The sequence below is a fragment of the Alosa sapidissima genome, chromosome 10 (assembly GCF_018492685.1).
Source record: "Alosa sapidissima isolate fAloSap1 chromosome 10, fAloSap1.pri, whole genome shotgun sequence".
Lineage (NCBI taxonomy): Eukaryota > Metazoa > Chordata > Actinopteri > Clupeiformes > Clupeidae > Alosa > Alosa sapidissima.
In genome coordinates, this window is record NC_055966.1 from 36,414,772 (window position 1) to 36,438,502 (window position 23,731).

Below are 23,731 nucleotides of genomic sequence, written 5' to 3' on the forward strand. Positions count from 1 at the left end.
TCCTCTACACCCAACACATAGCTCCATACACATAGCTCCATACACATAGCTTCACACACATAGCTCCATACACATAGCTTCTCCTCCACACCCAACACATAGCTCCATACACATAGCTTCATACACATAGCTCCATACACATAACTTCATACACATAGCTTCTCCTCTACACCCAACACATAGCTCCATACACATAGCTTCACACACATAGCTTCTCCTCCACACCCAACACATAGCTCCATACAAATAGCTTGTCTCGTTGTATTGCTATTGTAATTGTTTTGTTATTGTTTGTCTGTCTGTATGCTTTCCTTCTACTATGTTAAGCAACCTTGGGTTTGAGAAAGGCACTATATAAAATAAACTTATTATTATTATTTTATTATTATGTAGTCCTATTGAGTAGTTAAATAAAGTCAATAAAAACCCTATTGAACAGGATATTTTGTTGCATTCATATTTCATTTCTACCTGCATATTATCTTATCCTATGGATTTCTCAGAGTCAGTGACACCTAAAGGCTACTCTGCCAAGTTAAAGTTGACTGATGTTTAGCAGACACTTTTTTCAAAGTGGCACATATTCATAATGGCAGATTACACAGAGAAGTGTATTGATTTTTCCAAAATGCTTGCAAATTCCCAAACTTGACATGCAAACCTTCATACAGTATATTGCCTTCGATCTTAAGTAAACTGGTTATGATACTCCACAAGCTAGATCTTCCATGTCGTGCCGTGAGATTTTCAAATGCACGCTAGGTGCCGCCCCTCGAGTTGGGCCATTACATTATTCGTGGCCAGACCCTTAATCTTTCTAGATGACCAGGGTCTGGAATCTCCAGGCTATCACATAATAACAATCTAATGAAAAGATCCAGTTAATCATTTATCACTGATGTGCTGTCATATTCATCAAGTGTGAAACATGATATTATCTTACAAAGCATTAAAGCACTTAATGTTTTATATTTTGCCACAGTAAGCATCAGAGCTTCAGAAGAGTAAGTCTCTAATAAAAAGCAATGATGAACTCTAGACTCTAGACATTGAAAAAAAATGACACAGAGATGATTAATTCCAGGTATTTTTTATTCTCCTAAATAAAAATACTAGACTATATAATTGTGTGTGTTTGTGTGGTTATGGTGTGTGTGTTTGTGTGGTTATGGTGTGTGTGTGTGTGTGGTTATGGTGGATATAATGGTGTGTGTGTTTGTGTGGTTATGGTTTGTGTGGTTATGGTGTGTGTGTGTGTGTGTGTTATTGTGTGGTTATGGTGTGTGTGTGTGTGTGGTTATGGTGTGTGTGTGTGTTTATGTGGTTATGGTGTGTGTGTGTGTGTGTGTGGTTATGGTGGGTGAATTAAACAGCCTTGTAGAGTGACTGCTACACTCCACACAATTTCCTGAAAAAAGAAACGAAAGTAGACATCTTAGTAAACATTATTATGTGCCAACACACACACACACACACAAGAGTGCTATATCTTTGCTGATTCATCTGCTCCCTTTTTGACCACAACTGTTACTGATTTAAAGGGACACCAGGCAACGTTTTTGTGTTAATTAATCATCTTCGTAAGTCGGTATAATGGTTAAATGACTCATTAAAGGGCGAATGAAGACTCTCTCGCCCGCCCCTACTGCCTGTAGGAAGAATATCCTGCTTGCAAGTTCGGTGTATCCTACCCGCGACCTTCAGTCTCACAAAGTGTCAGACATTGCGAAAAGCAGGATCAGTTTACATCCTGCATCCCCAGCACAGAGGCAGGCTAACGAAACCCCGCTAGTGATTGTTGCAAATGTGTGTATAATGGCAGAGCCGGCAAAGAAGCAGCGAAAACCCTTGACGGAAGATGCAAAGAAAAGGAAAAGAGCTTCGGACCGAGCGAGGGCTCACACACGTATCGACACATACAGACGCTAGGGGGAGCTTTGTAGAGGAAAAGCACTCAGGCTTGCCTCGTGTCCCTTTAATAGAAGTTATATTGTCTCAGGCTTGCCTCGTGTCCCTTTAATAAGTTATACTGTCTGAGGAGGCCACAGCTATTACGATTGAGGCTTTTACAACTAGGTCCTGTCTATGACATTTACAGGAAAACTCCTCTCTCACACACACACACACACACACCAGTCTGAGTTACACAAAATTGCAATGCTGCATCCTTACTTACATCTTAGTAAACATTATTATGTTTATGTTACATTATTATGTAAACATTATGTTACATTATTATGCTATGTTACATTATTATGTTATGTTACATTATTATGTAAACATTATTATATTACATTATTATGTAAACATTATTATATTACATTATTATGTAAACATTATATTACATTATTATATTACATTATTAAATTGCAATGCTGCATCCTTACTTACATCTTAGTAAACATTATTATGTTTATGTTACATTATTATGTAAACATTATTATATTACAGTATTATGTAAACATTATTATATTACATTATTATGTAAACATTATTATGTTTATGTTACAGTATTAAATTGCAATGCTGCATCCTTACTTCCCCTCTTCAAGTGCCGTGTCCAGAAAGGCGCAGACGGCCGTGTCTCTGTGCAGGATCTGCTGCTTCAGCTTCTGCACCTCCTCCTGAGCTCTAGCTCCCTCTGCCTCCTGCGCCGCTACAGAGAGGGCAACAAAAAAGGATTTGTGCTGGTGTAAAATGCAGAGAGAGAGAGAAACAGAGAGAAAGAGAGAGAGAAACAGAGAGAAAGAGAGAGAGAAACAGAGGGGGGGGGGGGGGGGGGGGTGAAAGATGTGATAAGTGAAACTCTAAAACCTCACAGTAAATTGAGAGGTATTACATGAATGGAAAAGATCCTGGTTACCTTTCATTTTATCCAAGAGGTCAGTCATTTCTTTTTTCTTGTTAAGATTACCATCCTATAACACAAACAGAGAATTTTATTTACATTAATATGACTTAAAGGTTGTATCAGCGATGGCAGGGTAACGTCACTTCTGTTGACGTTCAAACAACACAGAGAGCTAGCTCGCTACTCCCTACCCCTCTCTCCCATGCAATTCAAACTCTCCTGAATGCGCATCTCGACGGTTATTGGTTGGAACACTTTATTTTGCCTTTGAGTGGTTGGCAACACTTGTTAGTAGCAATTGTTTTTGTGTGCAGATCTGATCTCAGAGCCTAGGCTGCCTACAGAGACACATTTTTTTTGACGGCCTGCTTACTAGGCTCGTTAGGAAAGATTAGATGAATGTGATCATTCATGTTTGGGGCTTTTTTGAGCCTGAAATCGCTGATACAACCTTTAAGAGTGGAGATTACAGTTTATATAGAGATGCATGTCACAAAGAAGAGATTCACAAAGAGGTAAAATGATAGACCAGAGGGGGGAGGAAGTGCAATGTTGACCAAGTTGCATTGATGAATAACTGCTGATAAGCTTGACTGCATGTGCTATTGTAACCGGAGGACCTGCAAAGGTCTCTCAACCTGACATTCTAGAACATATTTGGCTCTGCCTCTGGGCAGGCCTCCCTTCCCATGCCCAGGTGAAATTTCATCCATACTCTAAAAAATAGGGAACACCATTGTATACAAATCTCCAATTAAAACCCAATTTTCAAAAACTGCTTAAATAACTAACTCATTTAAATCATGGAAATGGTTTTGCCAGAATTAATTTATCACATTATGTTACAAAATTATTGGACAATGTGCTACGTATAAAACACTATGTGTTTTGCATTAATTTCCAGACTTTTTGGATTTTTACATCGAATGCAAGCCTGATAGCTAAATGCAGAGATGATCTAAATAAATGTGTATGGTAAATGTGGTCAGAACCATGATGGTGAAAACCATGATAGGAGGTGATAGGGTATCTCAGTGTCTAGAAAAGTCAGTCCAAGTGTCTTGTTATGTCTTGGGAACATCACAGGGTCAAGTTGACACCAAATGATAATAATAATCACAATATCACTCTCTGACTTGTGACTGCTGGTAGATCCTCTGGTAGAACTCTAGATTTCCTCAGGTCATAATTAATGCCACATTAATGACAACTTAATGCACCAGTAAGAGTCTAATGCCACATTAATGACAACTTAATGCACCAGTAAGAGTTCAGAATAGCGTACAGTATAAAGTACATTTAGGCTATGAACGAAGGGTGTTTTATCTCTAAATAATTGTACTTTATTATTGCTAATTATTACAATTATTAAACAGGTATGGTTGGTAGGTTATATTATGTGTGCGGACATGCATGCATGCATCTGTGGATTGTTTATCTAGGTACCTTCACTTGCATGCAGGTCTGCAGATTTTTTTCGCCGTCCTCCTTGCTCTTCTGTGCCTCCATTATTTGTGTCTTCATGTCTGCTCCATTCGTCTTCAGTGATTCGATCCTGTTGTTGAGGGCATCAAGCTTTACCTTGGTGGCCACGATCTCCTTTTCGTTGAACTGCACGATCTTCTTGGCCCTGTTCAGGCGGGTCATGAGGGTGCGGATTCCCAGCTCCTGCCTGGCCGCCTGGTAGGCCATGACGAGCAGCAGAGCCACGGCGAGAAAAAGCAGAGCTGAAATAGCCCTCATGGTCAAACCACGTAGGGAGAGAGAGAGAGTGTGTGGAACCCTCAGAGAGGCCGGAGATACTGAGTCTAGAAGTAATAAAAAAGTTTGGCTGTAAGATTTGATTGTCAGCGCTCTCTCTCTCTCTCTCTCTCTCTCACACACACACTCTGTACTGTCTTTTTCACCGCTGGTTCATAGTAAGACCTCCTTTCTCTGCTTCTGCTGTCTCTGCTTTGGCTGGCCTCCTCTCCCTCTACAAACCCATCTAATGAGCCTGTTCCACCTGCTGAACAGGTGAGCAAAGTTTAGCCTACTTCCTCATTTCTGTGCCAACACTAACACCCAACCCACAGTGTACACACACACACACTCACACACGTCTTTGTAATAAGTTGCCATACACATGCTGCTCCTTTAAAGCTTTAATGGTTAAACTAGCCCTATAGTTCAAGGGTATAAAAAGCATTCAGGTCCTTCAAATTCTTCTGACATAGGTAAAGTACATTAACAAAATAGTTTTTCTAAAGTAGGCTACTAATTTTGTCATATATCATTCATACATCAGATCATTAATACTGCTTCATCAGTGTGTAAGCATCATGTTACTCTGTTGTATCTACTGAAAATGTTTATGCATTTTCAGACGAGGACACCAGATAAAGCTGAGGAGCCATGATATCAGATGTCTGAAGAAAAGAAGAAAACATTAAATGTTCTGATACACAGACCTGTTTTCAGTTGTTCTCTTTGGTGAGGTTTTGTGAACCCCTATTAGTAGGCCTATTATTGTGCTGGAGCTGTTACCAGCTCATCGACTTCTGAAAAGTGGAAATATGGGGGAAATGTTTGGTGTATTATCCATATTGTAAAATGTTCAATCTATGCCAAGTCTGTTAGTTATAACAAATGGGAATTTGCCCTTGGCTATTTATTCCACTGATGCTGTTCAACAGGACAGACCTGTAGGTCTACGTGGTATTCAAATACAGTTGTCATTCGGTTGTCAGAGGCTCTGATCCCTAGGTCCTAACCTGACTCTCGCCAGATGAATTTCGCTCCGCCTAGCTCCACTCAATTTGAATAAGCCACTTGTCCGTCATCTATTGACGTGCTACTTCAACCACTCAACCACTCTAGGAACTACTCGCTAAGTAGCCTCACAGACATCACATTAAATAACTTTTTCTCATCTTTTATAAGGTGCTATAGACGCTATTTGCTGCGATAAACGGTTCGCGAGAAAATTAACTTTCAAGAAATAATCATATTAGGCTACTATAGCTCTGCGCTCATTTCAATTCATATAGAAGGAATATCTCACAAACTTTTCGTTCCACACATGACAAACCGTAAACCAGAATAAACAGCAGACCTTACCGAACACAAAGGTGTCATGCAATCCCCTGTACAATAAGCTGTTCCAGAGTAATCCGGTTTTGAAATGGTAGCAAATTTCTATATGGTCTCCAATTTTGGGCTTTAAGTGTCTTAAACTGAGCTGTGCTTAAATACCTACATATGTGTAAATATTAAAATCAGAGGATATACAGCTCATGGCTAAGAGTTTGTCGATGTAGCCATGATGATTTGTTTTCACAAAATGCTAAGCATGCATGTATTTAAGTGTCTTAAAAAAGTGTGCTTATATTGGTCAATGCATAATTACATAACAGGCCAAATAGAAAATAAACGTTAAATGTTAAATATAGCCTAGACATAATATTAAAATCAGATGATGTAGAGTTAGATAAAGTTGGATGGCTTCAGAACTCACACCAGTGGATTGGGTCTTAAAGGAGCCACACCACTTTTATGACACTATAGCTGTTCTGTTGACCTTTAGATTTGTTGCTACTGGGCATGAAGGGCAGGCCAATTATGCGTTCTGTCCAACATTGATGGTAGGTTTAGAAAAAAAGTCAGCACATTTTAATCATATTGCAATAATACCAATTATGATAATTTTGTTCATGATTTTTCATCAAATGTTCATACTGTATCTCTAGTAGCTGGTAGACTTTGGAATCCACCAGCCACAATGGTAGGTGGAAAAAAATATTTTAGGCTATTTCCATCCCTGATACATACGTACACTCATACACACATTCATAAGTCTCAATCTGTCCATTTCCTTCCACAAAACTCACCAGAAGTCATCATTTAAGGGGTTATTTTTCATTTTTTTCTACTGAGCTACTACCTTTTTCCGGTGGGCAGGGGGGCCCTTTTCATGTCTGTGCCCAGGGGCCCAGTGGCCCATAATCCTTCCATGCCACGGGGTTAAAACACTGGTCTTGTTTTCAAGTGCAATCAATAATTTAATTGTACATTTTGAAGAAACTTTTCCATTCTATTAGGTTTTTTTTTTTTTTTTTAACATAAATCAGGGATTATACTGTACATAGCAAAAAAGTCAGGGGACAGACATTTTTAAAATTAGGTTAAGGGAAAAATGTAATGCACACGCACTATGACTTCACAAAATCTCACTCCAGCCAAACACCCAAAGTTGGCAACCCTGCAATTCATTTACTTAATTAATAATGTATTTGAAATGTTGTGGAGTGAAACGTATAGTAGGCTATTTGTATTTCAAATGTAGTGGAGTAAAAGTCACAAGTTTCCAAAAATATTAATACTCAAGTAAAGTACAGCTACTCAAAAATCATACTTAGCCTAAGTAGTCTAGTAATCAAGTAGCCTAGGCTAAATGTAGGCCTAGGCTACTCCTACCTGTGTAAACAGGCGACTGCAATGCCACTGTGAAAGTAGCGAGAATTATTAGACTATTGGTCTATTAAAAAGTGTTGTCTTGAATAAGAGATGCAGGTTCTTCGTGTGCAGAGTGCCACTATTGGTGAAAGGCTCAGGTAGGTAGGCCCACATGAAGGTCACACCTCCGATAGCTCTCTCGGAACGCCTGTCAGTTGCTGGGTGCGTCACTTCGACACACACACACATTAGGCCTACAGCACGACAAGGCGACATAATTTTCAGGACAGAGAATAGGCAATACGCGGATACTGGTAGCATTCAGATGGCAGCGTGGTGATTTACTTCGGCGAAGACAGGACGACACACCTGTCACACGGTTTCTTAGCGTAAGCGATTCAGCTTTCAACTTGAATGACGCAAATTGTAGCCTATAATTTAAAATTAGCCGCGGTCGCCCGAGTCCCACACGAGTGAAAGAGTAGCCTGGTTTACAGGTTTACAAAGGTTTACAGCCTTTTGTTTCAGTGCCATGAATTACGCAGGTATTTGCATTACTCTGCTGCTGACACTAAGTGTGTCCTTGACTGTCATGATACACAACAGAAGAAAGCAGGAGACAAATCTGGCCAAACAGACCAACTTTGAGGAAATCAAGACAACAGTGACCAGAGATGTCTTAGCTGAAAACCTGGAGGCGGTGACCAAAGCAGAAAGCCAGCTTGGTGAAATGAAGAAAGAACTAGTGGAGCAGAGAGAAAAACGTATGGCCCTGCAGACCGAGGCAAAAAATCTAGATGAAGAGAAAGAACAGTGCTATGAAGAGGCGGTAAGAGACGGGGAAAGAGGGGTTGGGTTGTATTTGGGGTGCAGAGCGGGTGAAAAGTAGGGAAGCAGGTGGCGAGATATCGGGGAACAGTTAACAGAGCTACAGACCGGAAAATGAGTTGGTTATGGGTGCATGATGGGTGAGTAGGCTACAGGGAAGTATTTAACTGGTGGTGGGAAAATATGAGAAATTGGTTTTAATTATTAATTAATTATTTTAACTGGGAAATAAAATACATTATGTCAGGGAAAATACATGATGTATTGGAACAAGTTCAACTTTTCTGGCCTGAAGGTAACATAGGCAACATGAGAAACTTCCTGGTGAGCATGAGCATTTTCTCAAAGCATTTCTGGGGCTTTGATTTTCTGGTGTGCGGGACAAAGTAGTTGTTGATTGAACTCTTATAACCACATGCACTCTTCTCTCTTCTTGCTTAATGGGGCCTATTTTGAAATTGAGATAGAGTAGTGTAACAGTAACATGATCAGTATAAAATATCAAGTCTTGTGCTAGATTTTCTGCTCCTAACTCCCCAACATAGCAGTAGGCCTACCTTTCAGAGGCTGTATAAATATTTGCCAACCTCTACTTCCTATTGATTTTGAATACAGTTTGTATTCAAACAGTTTGGTTGTGTTTCTTCAGTGATACCGATTCCTTCTTTCATCCTTTTGTTTCAACAGAAGCAAGCAGCTCATACACTCGGTGCACTAGAGGCTGAAAAAGACATCGCAAGCAGTAAGTCTGAAATCACAAGCTAGCTAAATTAGTATAATTTCTTTTGATGTGATGTAGAAAAACCAGTAGTGTAGCCTATTAGTTTCAACAGGAGTGGATCGCAGTGTCCTCTCTCCCAGAGAACTACTGTTAGTTATAGGTGACTTGAGAGTGACATCTTGTGGCAGAGAACTGTCATTGTAGATGTGAACGTATAGTGTTTATTTAAGAGAAGGGGATGAATGTCATCTAAAATAGCCTACATTAAATTAAATGATTTTTGCTGTGTCTACTTATATAAACCATGCATGTGTTTTTTTCATGTACACACTTTTTTACACATTGTTAAATCATTTATCAACCTCATGTATCTTTTTCATTCAATCTCAGAGCAGTTTGAGAAAGAGAAAGAGGAATGGTCCAAAACCATAGCCTCTTTAAAAGAAGAGGCTAGCAAGAGGAGTAAAGTCTGCAGTTACATTATGAAGACCTCTGAAGATGGAAGGTAAGTGGGCCTATGCTCATAACACTGTATGACTTGTGTTTTTCAGTTTGGATCTGGATTTTCTCCTAATATATAATCTTGTTGGGAAATCTTTTACAGATTGTATTGAAGTGTGGTAATTTAAGTTACCCAATGAGGTAACAGTTTTAATAGACTATAGACGAGTCATTTCTGTTAACAGTGTCTCTAACTGTATTAGCTTCAAGCTCTGTAAAAGTAGCTTTACGTTTAGGACCATTAACCTACTCCAGTGTTCCAAACTCACTTATGTGTTCAAATCAAATCAAATCAAAATAAAGGGAAGGCAGGGAGACTTGCCAAGGCATGGCTGATGGCCTTAGAGGCATGACATGATGACATTTGTTGAGGTCTTGCAGCTCAACTAGTAACAAGGTGCAAATTGGTTAAACAAGACACTGGATAAAACCTGCTAAACAACTTTAAATGTCAAGTAATGCAATATAGTTAAAAAAAGTTTTGTTTTTTTTTGGAGAGGGGGGGGTGAAATTCTATGTTGAATACATATAATTTAAACGCATGCATGCATGTAATACCTCCCCAGATACTAGTCACCAGAGAGCCTGAGAGTTTTTCTCTGAAAGTCTATTTTTATTGAGGACAGCTAGCTTATTTCAAGAGATTGTTGCACACATTAGCAGTTAAGAGTTTAGGGACATCATCAGTAACAAATGTTCTTCCATAAACTTAGATGATCCTTTGGGATTAGCTTGTTAATCAGTGACCCCGTAACACTGTGGCACCCCTATAGGAAACTCTGTGGGATACCAGCTGAGGCAGCAGCTGAACCAAAGCAAGAGGAACCAAAAGCTGGTGACACAGGGAAGGCAGCAGCTGAACCAAAGCAAGAGGAACCAAAAGCTGGCGACACAGAGAAGGCAGCCCCAGAAGCACCCAAGTGAAGATGAGTAAGTGTATTGCCCCTGAAGTGACAAAGAGAGTCTCAGCCCAGGTGTATCCTAGGTGTGGAGGTCTCTGCTTGAATAGTTGTCAAGGGATAGGCTAACTTGAATGTCCAGCTTGTCCACCTCTCACAGTATAACCATGGGCAAGTGTCTACACACACACACGCACACACACACACACACACACACACAAACCTCTAAAGACACTATATCCTGGTAATTATTTTCTTGCTGTGCTAATGTACACCACAGTGGTTTCAAGGTAAAATGCGTGTAAAATAAGATGTAAAAACCTACTTTATTTTTTAATTATTTTAATTACTTCCAATATTTATATTTATTGATATTTATATCTGACTACTTGTCTATTGTTTTAGCACCTACCTTATTTATTCTGTTTTTCACACACCTGAGGTGATTAGGCACTTTAGCTTCCATGTGTAAATCCATGCATCAACCTCAAGCCTTGCTGTATGTCCTTTTTATGTTGCAAATGCACTTTAAATCACAGAGCTTTTTAATCTAGTTGAACTTGCTCAACGACAAATTCAATTCTGATTCTGATTTTAAACATAACTATTCTGTAAAATCTGCTCTCTACATCTAAGGATTCATGAAGTGGCATCAAGCATGTTTATGTGCTTGTTTCATATGTAAAGCAGGAGCTACCTCAGTGGTGCATGCACAGAGAGTATGAGACATATACTGTATGTTATAAATTGCCATAACTATTGCCATACCAATTTATACCATCAGCCAAAAAATGACTATTCCAGTCCTGTACCTCTGTGATTTTGTGTGTGCGCCATAGACTGTATAGAACTATATAATAATATATAATATAATATTATATATATATATATATATCTATATATATATAGACTGTATATATAGAACTATATATATATAATACTCTCTATGGTGTGCGCAGTCAGCCAATTGTAAACTGCTGTTAGCAATGGGAGGTTGGAATGGAGTATTAGGACATCCTAAAAGTTAGAAGAGGGCCATTCCACGTCAATTCAACCAGGGCCCACGCCCTTAGGTCTCAAAAAATTCTGAAAAAATACCATGCAGGATCATCCAGACCAAACGTGACAATTTTGCTACATACTATTCCTATTTATGTACCAGCATGAAAAGCATGCCTCCTACATGGTTTAGTTCTTGCGCTATGGGCTTGTGAACTTTGACAAAAAAAAGAGGGCGAACAAAATCGACACCCCCCTCCCCCCGTAAAACTGGCTGTATCTTGGAAAGTATTGATCTTACTTAAAAGTAATTTTACAGTGTGTCTTCTGGGTAACATAGGTACACCTGGTAATTTTTTCAGATTTTTTTGAGACCTAAGTGCGTAGGCCCTGGTTGAATTGACGTGGAATGACCCAACATGAAGTATTATCATTTTGTACTACAGTAAAAAGTTAAGAGTAGATTTGTAGTAAAAACTGTAAAGCACCACGTTACATTCATAGGCGGAATAAGTTATAGCAGCATACTATGTGTTACTAGCGCTCATGTGATAAGTTATGGCAGCTAGGCTACTATGTGTTACTAGTACTCATGTGATAAGTGTTACTATGGTGCTCATTTTCCTCCATCTCTCTTTGTAGGTGAAGAGCAGAGACAGGACAATGAAACATGGGACAAGCTGATTCTGAAGCTAATGATAATGGATTTAACAATGTACAGACTTGAATGTAATAGACTTGAAGAGGACTTCTTCGAATATGAAAGAGGATGTTTTTTTGTGTGTTTTTTTTGTGGCTGCTGTCAGGATTGAGGGAAATGAACAAAAGAAGTTGATACATCAGGGGTGTGATTCTTTCGTTTTTAAACAGAATTCCGGATTTTTTTTCGACTTGAAAATGAGACCCACGCAATTCGTATAGATCCGCTGAGTTTTTTTTAGGGGGGGGGGGGGGGGGGGGGGGGTCTGTCGGTGAGAGGTAGGCTATATTTCTGTATTATAACACAGGCCATTGTTATGTAGCCTAGGCTATAACAGGCCGCTGACACTGACGACGGGTTTTGTGCTTCACATCTTTCCGAATATCACGCCGCAAGTAGTGTATTCCATTTACTAGGCCTAGTGGATTTCATTAAAAGTGAAGTAGACGGGTTGATCAGCTGCGTTCTGAAGAATGCTTGATTCAAGTTCAGTGTGTGTGGCGAACTAGTTTCTCAGCAGAAGCCATGAAACGGTAAAGGTCAACACATTGATTTAAAAAGACATCATGTATGAAGTTGTTTTTTTCTCGTTTTAGCTTTGCATCGGGTTCGCTGTCAGGATTTTGCATATATATACTGTGCATTAGTTTTGAACATTTGAACATTTGCAAAAACACCACCGTACCATAAAATACAATATAAATGTAAAAAAGTGCACAATAACTAAATCCAACATACTTAAACACACACACACACACTCACATTAACATTTTTCAGTTCTAATAAAACAGAAAATAAAACACTGCCATCTTATGCAGAAAAAGGATGCATTGTTCAAACTATAAAGAGTGCAGGTTGTATAGCAATTTAAAAATCCAACATAAATACAAGCACACACACACACATAAGATTAACCTTTCAGGCCATCTTCATCAGTGGAGGTATCCTTAGGAAGAGCCTGAGGGCTGAGAAATTTAAGCAAAGCACCTTGAGGGAGAAAGAAAAGATATGTTAGCATTTCCATATTTTGATATTTAGAAGGGATGCAGCTGCTTTCACAACTACCAATGCTTACTGTAAAAACATCCCAAGCTAATGTTACATTGACCTAGGCCTACTTGTAGCTTAAAATAGCAGTTAAGCATTCTGTTGTTTGAGAATTAGACAGACGCACCTGTCTAACAGACTAACCCCCATTTGGTAAATAGATTATCACGAATAGTCGAATAGTTAGTATAGCAGAGAAGCTATGCCACTTTCATCAAAACCTATTACAAAGCTATAGCAATGTTATGTCATTAAATACGATAAACAGTGATTCTGGAACAGATCTGCGTCTTCCTTATCCCGTTAATAAACATATTACAGTATGTAACCATATTCCGTCCGTTCGAGAAAAAAAAGTTGCGCTAACTGTTGTAGTTTGTTACAAGCAGCATGGGCCGTCAGGCAGGTAGTTAACATAAACATTTTTTGCTAGGCTAGCCTTCCTGCTGCGACATTACACCATTTGTACAAGACAAGTAGAGCTATTTTATCCAGTGTAATTTATCACTTACCACTATCTTGTTTTTTCTTGTCATCCTCTTCCTTTCTCTTCTGGCTTCCGGCCGCATAACTCCGCTTCATTATGACTGCCGAGGTTTTATATTTTCGCGGCAGCAGCAGAGACCACAAACCTGGCTGGCTGGCTGCTGTCAGCGACTACTGAGAGGGGCCCCCTTGAGTGGGATCCCGGTATTGCCGGTAACAGTGTCGTTGCACTTTACTGCATTGACTATCAAAGGGGCGCTCACAGTTTGTCGTTGCATTTTATTTTTAACCAGTCGTTGTCTTCATGGGGCCCCTGGCTAGCTCGGGGCCCCAAGCAATTGCTTGGTTTGCTTGCCTTCTAGCGACGGGCCTGCAAAGTAGTGATGGCAGTCTGACACTGAAGCTTCGATACGTGCTTCAAACCAGTAACTACAATTCCATTTGAACCACTGCTCCGAAGGTTGCTTTACTACGGAAAAAATCACGTGACATATGACGTCCGAAGCAGAAACTGCTTCATTCTCTGAAAGAATCACCTGAGTGGTTCGTAGCGCCACCGCCTCGTGAACCAATCGTGCTTGCCACTGCAACTGGCACGGCATCATTTCTAGTCTGAATTGTAGCGCGCTCAAAGCATAAACACTTTAGGCTTAATGATGTCAAGTGCGCTTCTGTGGGGTTAGGGTGGGTGCAGTGGAGTCGGAGTGCTGTCGCGGAACATTGGAATTTGTGGCTGCCCAGGACGTAGATAGATAGATAGATAGATATACTTTATTGATCCCTAAAACTTCTCTCTATCACCCGCACACCGCACTAAAATGATGTATTTAGCAGTCAAAATCCGAAACATGTCCAGGGGGGGAGAAATCGTCGGACATCCATTTTTGTTATTCAGCACCCCTGGTCAAAAATAGGTTCCCGCGCGCCTGGATATATATACTGACTAGATGTCGCCTTGACTACTGCTTCTCATTGGAACGAATGCGTCAATAGAGACGCCATCTTGCCGCAGGGTTCCAACCCCCTTTAATGCATTGTCGTCAATCTAGGAAAGATCTTAAGAAAATCTAAATCACCATAAATCGTCCAAATCTCAAACATTTTCTTCGTCTTTTGGTTTGTTCCAACTGACAGACATGTATTTAAGATCGAGTCCAGAGAAAATTGAAGATTTTATTATTAATAGGCCTATAATCTACTTCAAAAAGTAATGCCTACTCGTAGGTTATTCTTCCACTTAAGTAAACTTAACATGAACTATCGTTACTTACCTTGGCCTAGCCTACTGCATTCAAAATGGCTACAATGGTGTAAATATCCATACTTGGAAATAAATGTTCATTTAAACATTTTAATTGAACTGGTTTGTTTTGTAGCCTACATCAGCAAGCCTGCAATACTATGTGACCCAGTGTAAAATCGTTATATTGGGCTAAACAAAACAAACGTGAGCATATCCAAAAGTAGGTGCTGGATAAAAAGATGCAAGAACCATTCAGTATCGAGACACGTTTTAGTATAAAGACACATTACAGTATGAAATCATTCAGTGTGAAAGCATCCAGTGTAAAACATTCCATATTACTACAGCTTCTTAAATGATTACAGTATATAAGACAGTTTAACAATTCTCTGAAAGCATCCAGTGTGAAAGCATCTTCCGGTGTGAAAACAAACATTCCACATTACTACAGCTCCTTAACTGATTACAGTATACAGTGGGCAGTGCTTCGACTTGGCCAGCTTCACTCGCGGTCCGCACGTGGGATCACGCGACTTTAATTTGTATTTTTCCAGTGAGACGCTACAACAACCCAAACAACCGGTAGATGGCTCAAGTGAGCAGGGTGTCTCGTAAAAAGAAATGGAGCCTGGAAAACCCTACACAGACTTCACTACAGACTTTAGCAGACTGGTTTAGAAATAATTTAATAGCCAGAAATATGCCTGCCCTGCCCTAATGAAGAAATATTTGGTTAACTGCGAGTGAATCCCGTTTGCAGCCGTAGAAGAAACGCAGGACAAATTAAACATTCTGGTTTTCTCAGAGTGCAACGATGATACACAGACATCATTTGGACAAAATATAGAGCATATTAACCTCCGTTGCTCAGCCAAATGCCTTCCTGTTATGTCCTGTTATCACGGAGTTACAGGCGATAAACGATTTTTGATGGTCACAAGTTTACTTCATTAGCGGTTTATTTATTTTTTTTATTATTAAAGAGTGTTTTTCATTTAAAGGTTTGACTTTGTGCTTATTCAGTAGAGCATTTAGTGCTCTCCCCAATCCCAGACGTTCACATTGCATGTTTGTTTGTAATGGATGCAGCCGCGAGATAGGCTATGCGTTTGACGGCAATGAGTTGTTAACAGACATGAACCAAGACATATAGCCCAGCAGCAATCTAGGGACTGTTCGTTATTTATTGAAGGGGCCACCAGAGGAATTTTGAGTGTTTCAGTTAGAAGTTGCATGACCCTCTCTTGCCTGCTAGAAATTGTTCAATGACCCTCCGACAGAATTGTTAAAAAAGACATGACCCTCCCCTGCCAATTGTCGCTGTCTTCCGCCCGCGCCACAGCCACACACTGTGATAACGTTATTAAATCAATCTTTCCCGTGAGCTTGCATGCTACCAGGCCTTCCTTTTCAAATGTGTTGCGCCTGTTTGCACAATTTCACAAATTATCATATGTGATTAATAATATGACAAATAATCCCTGTGCACGGGGACCGAAACAATGCATGCCAACTTTTTCCGTGTTTATCACGTATTTTAACTTTCCCCCGCTGTCTTGCCGTTTTAATGTTTTCCCGTAGAACATCCCATATTTTAATACTCTCATAACAGCCCTGCCATCGGGCCTGTCTCTGTGTTGTCCTGTTGCTACCCCTTGCCCTTCCAACGAAACAGATGTCTTCAAATCATCGTTTTCCTTGCTTGAAGGCGAACTTAGAGTGATGTTAACCTATTTAAGTTTAACGGCGTGATTGTCGTCAGAGCACGATTCATTGGCGCTTGCATGTTCGGCCTTATGTCTACGTGCGCACCTGAGGCTACTCAGCTACAAGAGAAATAATTTCCCCTGTTTGTATGTTCACTGCAAGTTGGCCTACCATAACTTACCAACTCTGCACTGTAGACCCTAACTGGCTATTTATATTTTTCTGTGAAATAAGCAAATGTATTTGTTCAACTTTATGAAGCAGAATTACGCATAGGCTACTTGGAACATAATACATTTGACAAAGGACAGATGTATGTTGTGACAAAATATTAACTTTCAGTGTTTTACGATGTCTTTTTGTCATGGGGAAGTGTTTTCCCCCATGCATTTATTCTAGGTTACTGTCAGTGACTGCCGTGAGAGAAGCAGGTTCTGTGTTTCGTTCATGTCAGTGACTGATGCGAGAGAAGCGGGGTCTGTGTTGTGTTGCGTTAATTTATTTTCATTGGGCATACCGTGCCGTGCCGTCCACAGCTCTTCAGTTCTGACAAAGCCAAAATTACTCCTTTTGAAACAATGAGTGCAGGAAGCGCGTTTGTATGGTTATATTGCTTGACGGGGGGGTGTCCCAAGCAGCTTTCAGCCATAAGGCTACTTTGAGAACATTTCAATTCACCCAACACTAATATTCAAAATGTTGAAAACTATTTCGGCATAGCCTATAAAGCAGTTTAATTAAATGGAATGTTAGTTGTAAACAAACGAGCTACTTGGTGAGGCTTGGCCTCACAGATGCGCTCGTGCCTTAGATGGCAGGAAAAATCTTCACGATAGGCCTATTAACTAACCACCCGATTCACATTGGCTGGGGGGAAGGGGGGCCATCAGACATTTGTGCCCAGTTAATCCGGCCCTGCCCCCAACAAATCACACCTTCCCACCTCTGACAGCTTAAAAGAAGTCAAGAGGACTCCTTACTCACAGACCTATTCACAAACCTGCGGCATTTTGCCGTGTTTTGAAATCCTATGCAGCTACAGGAGCTTCCAATCGCGAGGAAGCAATTTTGCATTGTAGGCATAAATAACATGCAATAACACCGCCAACAACAACCAAAACTAGGCTAATCATTGTCAACATGTAAATTAAATTTAACATTATTGTGAATCAAATTAAAATGTTCTCTTTTGCAAACGTAGGCATAGTAACAGAATAATTTAATAATTTTACAAAGATACTACATCAATCCGTATGTTTCATTAGGCTACTAGGCTATTTGTTTTGCCTTGATTCATTTAGGCTAAGCCTTTTTATTCAGGGGCCGTATTCACAAAGAATTTAAAGGCTAAAAGTAGCTCCTAACTGGCGAATTTAGGAGCAACTCCTAAAAATAATGGGCGTGTCACTCCTAACTTTAGGACTCCTAATTTTTTCACAAAAAGTAATTCACGAAGCATTTTAGACCTAAAAGTAGCACCTAAGTCTGGGACAGCTTAGGTCGAGAGGACTCCTAACTCACTAACACCTATTCATAAACAGCTTTTTTGTGGCATTTTACGTTGCGATGTTTTGAAATGCGTAGCCTATGCGCAACAGGAGCTTCCAATCGCGAGGGAACAATTTTGCATTCATAAAAGGGATGCAAAGCTGCGCAAACCACAGGCCTTTATTTTGGGCAAGCCTGCATTCATTCATTCATTCATTCATTCATTCAACCTTTATTTATTCTCGGAGGGTCATTGAGGGAAGCCCTCATTTTCAATGAAGCCGAGATTACAGAAGCGAAGCAAAGCGCTCCACAAACAAGACAACATTCGAGGCCTTCTGTTGAAGAATTTTATATAAAGCCTGCGCTAACAGTGATCCTCCTGCCCCTGATAGGCCTACCACAGCTGTGGATAGTGTGGAATGTTCAAGTAATAATACAATCCAATGTGTGTCTCAATTGTCCCCCGCTGACCACCTCACACATTTCTCTAGATTTTGCAACGAACTTACATGACACAATGCCATAAAATATGCCAGTTTTAGGACACAGAATAATGTTTGTAATGATACCAGGTAGGCCTACGTTTAACAGTAACTAGTGTAATGAGCTATTCATTGTCGAAGGTGCATGGTGAAGTGAAATTCTTACTTTGGAAAACAAACATTTGCCGATATCATTGCCGATCATCAGAATATTGCAACAGATTCTGTGTTCTGGACTGCAGGTAACTTGTTAAGCCAGTGGTTCTCAAACTTTTATTTCATTCCCCACTTTGATCAAGGGGCATGACTGATGATAGTGGAGATAACGTGTTATCCCGAGGCTTTTGCAAGTCAGCATCTTCGACGGTAGTCTATTAAAAATATAAGTTTTCGATGTCCCAAATGGAGAGCCATACTTTATTGTTTTTAACGATCTCTATGCTACTCACAAAAATGTAGGCATGGGGACATGATGAAGTAGGCTATCCAACTGTCGTGTGTTAAATTATTGTGATTACGAGCCAGTGGTTTTCAAACATTATGCGTGACTCAGACATCTAACTAAATGCAACAGGCTCATATCGTCCTCGCATTCGCAAAATGAGGACCAGTGTTTTGTCATATTGCAAATAGCTATTCGTTTTAACTATTTTTTTATGACCGTATGAAGTGCTTTTTGTATAGGCTACTATCTTAATCTTGGAATATGGGGAGGGAAGTGGCGCGTCTGCAGTCAGCCAAACATGAATGTAATTCTGCGGCATAAAGCAGATGTATTTGTTTATTGTACAGAAAAATAAAAATGACATGTCAAGCAGTCAATTAACTACATTGCAGTCAAGAAGTAGGGCAAATTAAGACACTGTTTTGATTTGCGTAGTTGCGTTACCCCCAACACTGACAATAACATAGACAGCAAATTAAGATATTTTTTCGTTTTGTAGAGCGGCACCGGTAGGCTATCAAAAGCAGATTTCGATTTTCGCTACCACCGTGTAGTCAAGCCTTAAGCCATACCCAAGTAGCCTTAATCGAGGCAATGTTTAATTACGATTTATTTTGTTATTGAATTCGTAGGCTGGGATTCCTCTCGGTAACAATTAGCCTACGTTTAAAGGTAGCCTCCTGCTTTTTCAGAAGGGGCGGCAGTCAGGCTACTGACAGAGTGGCAGAGCGACGCACAGTGGCAGAGCGACGCACAGTGGCTGAAAATGGTACTAAAGCTTCACGCAGCTTCACGCCTCGTAATGCGCGACTGAAGTGGCCATTTGAAAGCGATGCCCACTGTATAAGACAGTTTAACATTCTCTGAAAGCATCCAGTGTGAAAATTAACATTCCATATTACTACAGCTTGTTAGATTACAGTATATAGGAGAGGATAGCCATTGTCTAAAAGCATCCAGTGTGAAAGTATCCAGTGTAAAAGCATCTTCCGGTATGAAAACAAACATTCCATATTACTACAGTTCCTTAACTGATTACAGTATGAGAGTTTTAAGAATCGTTAACCTAAGTGTTTAGTAACACTGCAACAACACTACCTTACTCATCTATCCCAGTGCCGAGATCCACAAAACCAACCATTGTCTGTTTGTGTGAGTCGTACTGCACTTGTCTCCTTATGGACATGCCATCCAAAACCAGACACACTTGACCATACCGAACAGGGTCTTCGTTTTTCCGTCTCTGTAACATATCTAGAAGCGATGTGTTTAACCCAGGCTTGGCATCCACAGTCTGCAACCATCTGTTACAGGTAAAGCAATAAACAACAGAATACATATTGACATATCAGTTTCATCTATTTCTGACATGTGAAATTGTAGAAAATATTATGTTTACTTTAGAAGAGTGTGAGGATGTGGAAGAGGTATCTTCATGGTTTCCTTCAGATAAATGTAGGCTTTAGGCCCATGTAAATGCAAGGTTAAAGCAAATTCTTGTTGAGCAGGAGTGAAGGCACGGTCATGCCTGAACAGTTCAACTGGAAGGTCTGGAAGGATCAGTGAAATATTTCTAGTTTCACAGAGACATATTTCAGATTGATTTAGAGACAACTTGTTCAGATGCATTTTTTTCTACAACCAATTGAAAAACATCTCTCAGGTAGGTAATCAAGAAAAATAATGAAACAGCAATCAAAATGGGTGAGATGAGACATACTACTACAAAATTATACATGCAAAGAGAGAGAGTCAACCAACCAAAGTAGAAATCCAGCTTTTGCTCCAGTTCCTCTGTTAACATCTTGTTCTTTTTTAAATCCTCCAACAAGGAGCTCACTGTCTTCTTTTGTCTCCTTTCCCTGTCCTTCGCATTTCTCAAGTCCCGTCGTAACTTCTCCACGTTCTCTTGATACACAATCAACTTCTCTTTTGCTTTCACTGGGTCAAGGGCATACTGATGATCCTGAAAAATATTTCGCAACTAAGTAACTTCAATCCTGTCTCCTAACTTTTAAAAATGTCACTGTTACATCCACCAAGCATCCAATGGGGATAAATCACTTCACTTACAGAGATTAACTGATGAATGAGGTCTGGTCCTACAAATCCCCTGACAGGCGTGTTGGACCATGGCTGTGGAGACTCAGTTGCCTTGTTTGACGTTCTGGTTAACCTTGATGAACTAGGCTGCTACAGAAAAGGGAAATTGTTTGAACTTACAGGAACATGTAATCAATTACAGAATGTTGTGATTAAAACAAATGCTGTAACAAACTTTTGAAAGACGATCAGGAAACTTAAAAATGGATGGGATCGCTCCTTGTCGTAACCGGACAGTCTGTCCACTCTTGTCAAAATCTTCAGGCCGAAAATGACAGCTGCACAGTACAGTGCGGTCTTTTGGCTCAAACCCCTCTCTCCTGAGTGCTATTGCCCATGACTGACGTCTCTGTTTATCCTTTGGGAATCTACAAACAAAACAAATTCAACAGTCCATAGCATTTTTGTACTTCAAGGGACATAATCACGTGAGAGCAGAGTGAAGGGCTGTTCACCAGGGAGGACGATAACAATAACTATATCGATAACAACATCAATATTGTTCACCCTCAACGATATCGTTCATCATATTGTTAGCACTATAGTTTATGTGTGAACGTCGTCACTCACAACAACGATTTTTAAAAAAAAAATAGTTATCGTTCTTGGTGTGAACGACCCTAACATTACTTCACAAACTAACACTGACACAAACTTTAGGCAATTCTTCACCATCTTGCAATCATATTACATTAATATAAATACATTCTGTTCATTGTTGGTTTCGTAACTGGCAAAACCAACTTACACTAGCGTGGGTAGCAACTAGCATGGATGAACTTACATGCGGTCGTCGACAAAGGACTGAACCTAGAGATATAATTTCGTAAACAGAAATATACTTTCGTAACATTCAACATCATAAAACACATCCTCACCTGTGAAATGTTATCCCTTGCTGTTTTTTTTTTTTTTTTTCATTTCTTTCGTTCGAACATCCATATGAAGCACAAAAGTCCGGCATCTTCAGAGCTGATTCCAATGCGGGAAAACTAATTTGGCGCTTCAGATCCCCGCTCCAAGATGGCGGCGGTGTTGACGTATGCTTCGAAGCCCAAGGCGACATCTAGTCAGTATATATATCTATGGGCGGGACTGTGCAGCTCTATTGCCACTCTCAGAAAACTTCCGGTTTCTGAACTGGTTGCAGTTCCTCCTGTGGTTCCACATGAGGGTGCTCGTCCACGAGTGATAGATAGATATACTTTATTGATCCCTAGGGGAAATTCAAGGTCACAGTAGCATACAACACACACACACATTCAATAACAGCAGAAATAGTAATTAAAATTATTCCACTGCTTGGTTGAATTTCCCATTGTCCTACGTAATTTAGAACGACCATTAACAATATGTTATTTGCACACCAAAGAAGAAGATCCATTTTGTTGGCCGTATCACACTTGTATATTAAGTGAGAGTGCAGAATGCATAAAGGTCTATGGAGCTGTACCCCTCAAAATCCACTTTTCTCGGGATATAATTTTTTTTCAAGTCATTTGAGTATTGTATTCGAAAGGGGAGGCAAAGAAAATACACTTGGTTGAGTATTATATTTTTTAAAGTCACTTAATTGTTCTAAAAAGCCTTTCAAACGTGTCAATGACGTCATCATTAGCACAATGCTAGCGTGTTATGGGCAACAACGACCCAACCTGTAAGAATACAAAAGGACATAAGTACTCGTTCATTCAACTTTTGACCTATAACCCATGTTGAAGTTATACAAACTACAATCAAATCTGAGATTTGTCAACGACAATCAGGTGAAAGAGACAAATTTAGCCGTCTAGCTCCATTGACTCCCATTCATTCTGCACTCATGGCGATCGCCCCCAGTGGAAATCTGGTGGAACTGCAACCAAAATTCGGTACAATGGGACTTAATACGGAGTGGCCAGGCTCTTCGTAGACGGGCTCTGATATCATTTGATTCTCTTTGGAACTGAAATATCAACAACCTTCAAGTTGCAACCACTTCACAATCAGCATCAATATCAGTAGGCCTATCACATGATTCACTATTTTGTACGTAGACTCAGAGGACTGTTAGGGGCAGGCTATATATTATCAAGTAGGCCTATAGCAGGGTTGCCAACTTTGGGTATTTGGCTGGAGTGGGATTTTGTGAAGTCAGCGTGTGCGTTAAATTTTTCCCTAAACCTAATTTTAAAAATGTCTGTCCCCTGACTTTTTTGCTATGTACAGTATAATCCCTGATTTATGTTTTAACCTAATAGAATGGAAAAGTTTCTTCAAAATGTACAATTAAATTATTGATTGCACTTGAAAACAAGACCAGTGTTTTAACCCCGTGGCATGAAAGGATTATGGGCCACTGGGCCCCTGGGCACAGACATGAAAAGGGCCCCCCTGCCCACCGGAAAAAGGTAGTAGCTCAGTAGAAACAAATGAAAAATAACCCCTTAAATGATGACTTCTGGTGAGTTTTGTGGAAAGAAATGGACAGATTGAGACTTATCACTTACCATTGTGGTTGGTGGATTCCAAAGTCTACCAGCCACTAGAGATACAGTATGAATATTTAATGAAAAATCAGGACCAAAATGATCACGGTTATTCGTATTATTGCAACTTTTTTTCTAAACCTACCATCAATAACCCATGGGATAGTGAGAAACGTAATTTCGATCTCTTTGTATGTCTGGAACATGTGAAGAAATTGACAATAAAGCTGACTTTGACTTTGACAATGACAGAAAGAAATGACAGAAGGAAGAATTGGCCTTCCCTTCATGCCCCATAGCAACAAATCTAAAGGCAGGGGTGTAGT

At 39.9% G+C, this 23,731-nt stretch overlaps 3 protein-coding genes across 4 annotated transcripts; 1 reads left to right on the forward strand and 2 right to left on the reverse strand.

Annotated features, from left to right (window-relative positions):
- Positions 1–1,074: 1,074 nt before the first annotated feature.
- Positions 1,075–4,836, reverse strand: si:dkey-87o1.2 (uncharacterized protein LOC796684 homolog). The gene is made up of 4 exons (XM_042108202.1): positions 4,298–4,836; positions 2,864–2,918; positions 2,539–2,656; positions 1,075–1,408 (listed from the first exon to the last, which is right to left on the reverse strand). The coding sequence occupies exons 1-4, from the start codon at positions 4,592–4,594 to the stop codon at positions 1,390–1,392; spliced, it is 489 nt and encodes a 162-aa protein (XP_041964136.1). The 5' UTR covers positions 4,595–4,836; the 3' UTR covers positions 1,075–1,389.
- A 2,626-nt stretch (positions 4,837–7,462) lies between these two features.
- On the forward strand, positions 7,463–11,998 carry zgc:174935 (uncharacterized protein LOC796019 homolog). 2 transcript variants are annotated; one of them, XM_042108200.1, is made up of 6 exons: positions 7,463–8,114; positions 8,801–8,855; positions 9,225–9,339; positions 10,109–10,133; positions 10,185–10,265; positions 11,876–11,998. In XM_042108200.1, the coding sequence occupies exons 1-5, from the start codon at positions 7,818–7,820 to the stop codon at positions 10,257–10,259; spliced, it is 567 nt and encodes a 188-aa protein (XP_041964134.1). In that variant the 5' UTR covers positions 7,463–7,817; the 3' UTR covers positions 10,260–10,265; positions 11,876–11,998. The 2 variants fall into 2 exon arrangements, with proteins under 2 accessions (XP_041964134.1, XP_041964133.1); XM_042108199.1 differs by having other exon boundaries at positions 7,475–8,114; positions 10,109–10,265.
- Positions 11,999–19,892: 7,894 nt separating this feature from the next.
- On the reverse strand, positions 19,893–22,046 carry LOC121720061 (THAP domain-containing protein 2-like). Its single transcript, XM_042105894.1, has 6 exons — positions 21,816–22,046; positions 21,113–21,305; positions 20,851–21,027; positions 20,596–20,818; positions 20,234–20,384; positions 19,893–20,138 (listed from the first exon to the last, which is right to left on the reverse strand). The coding sequence occupies exons 1-6, from the start codon at positions 22,001–22,003 to the stop codon at positions 19,934–19,936; spliced, it is 1,137 nt and encodes a 378-aa protein (XP_041961828.1). The 5' UTR covers positions 22,004–22,046; the 3' UTR covers positions 19,893–19,933.
- Positions 22,047–23,731: the final 1,685 nt, after the last annotated feature.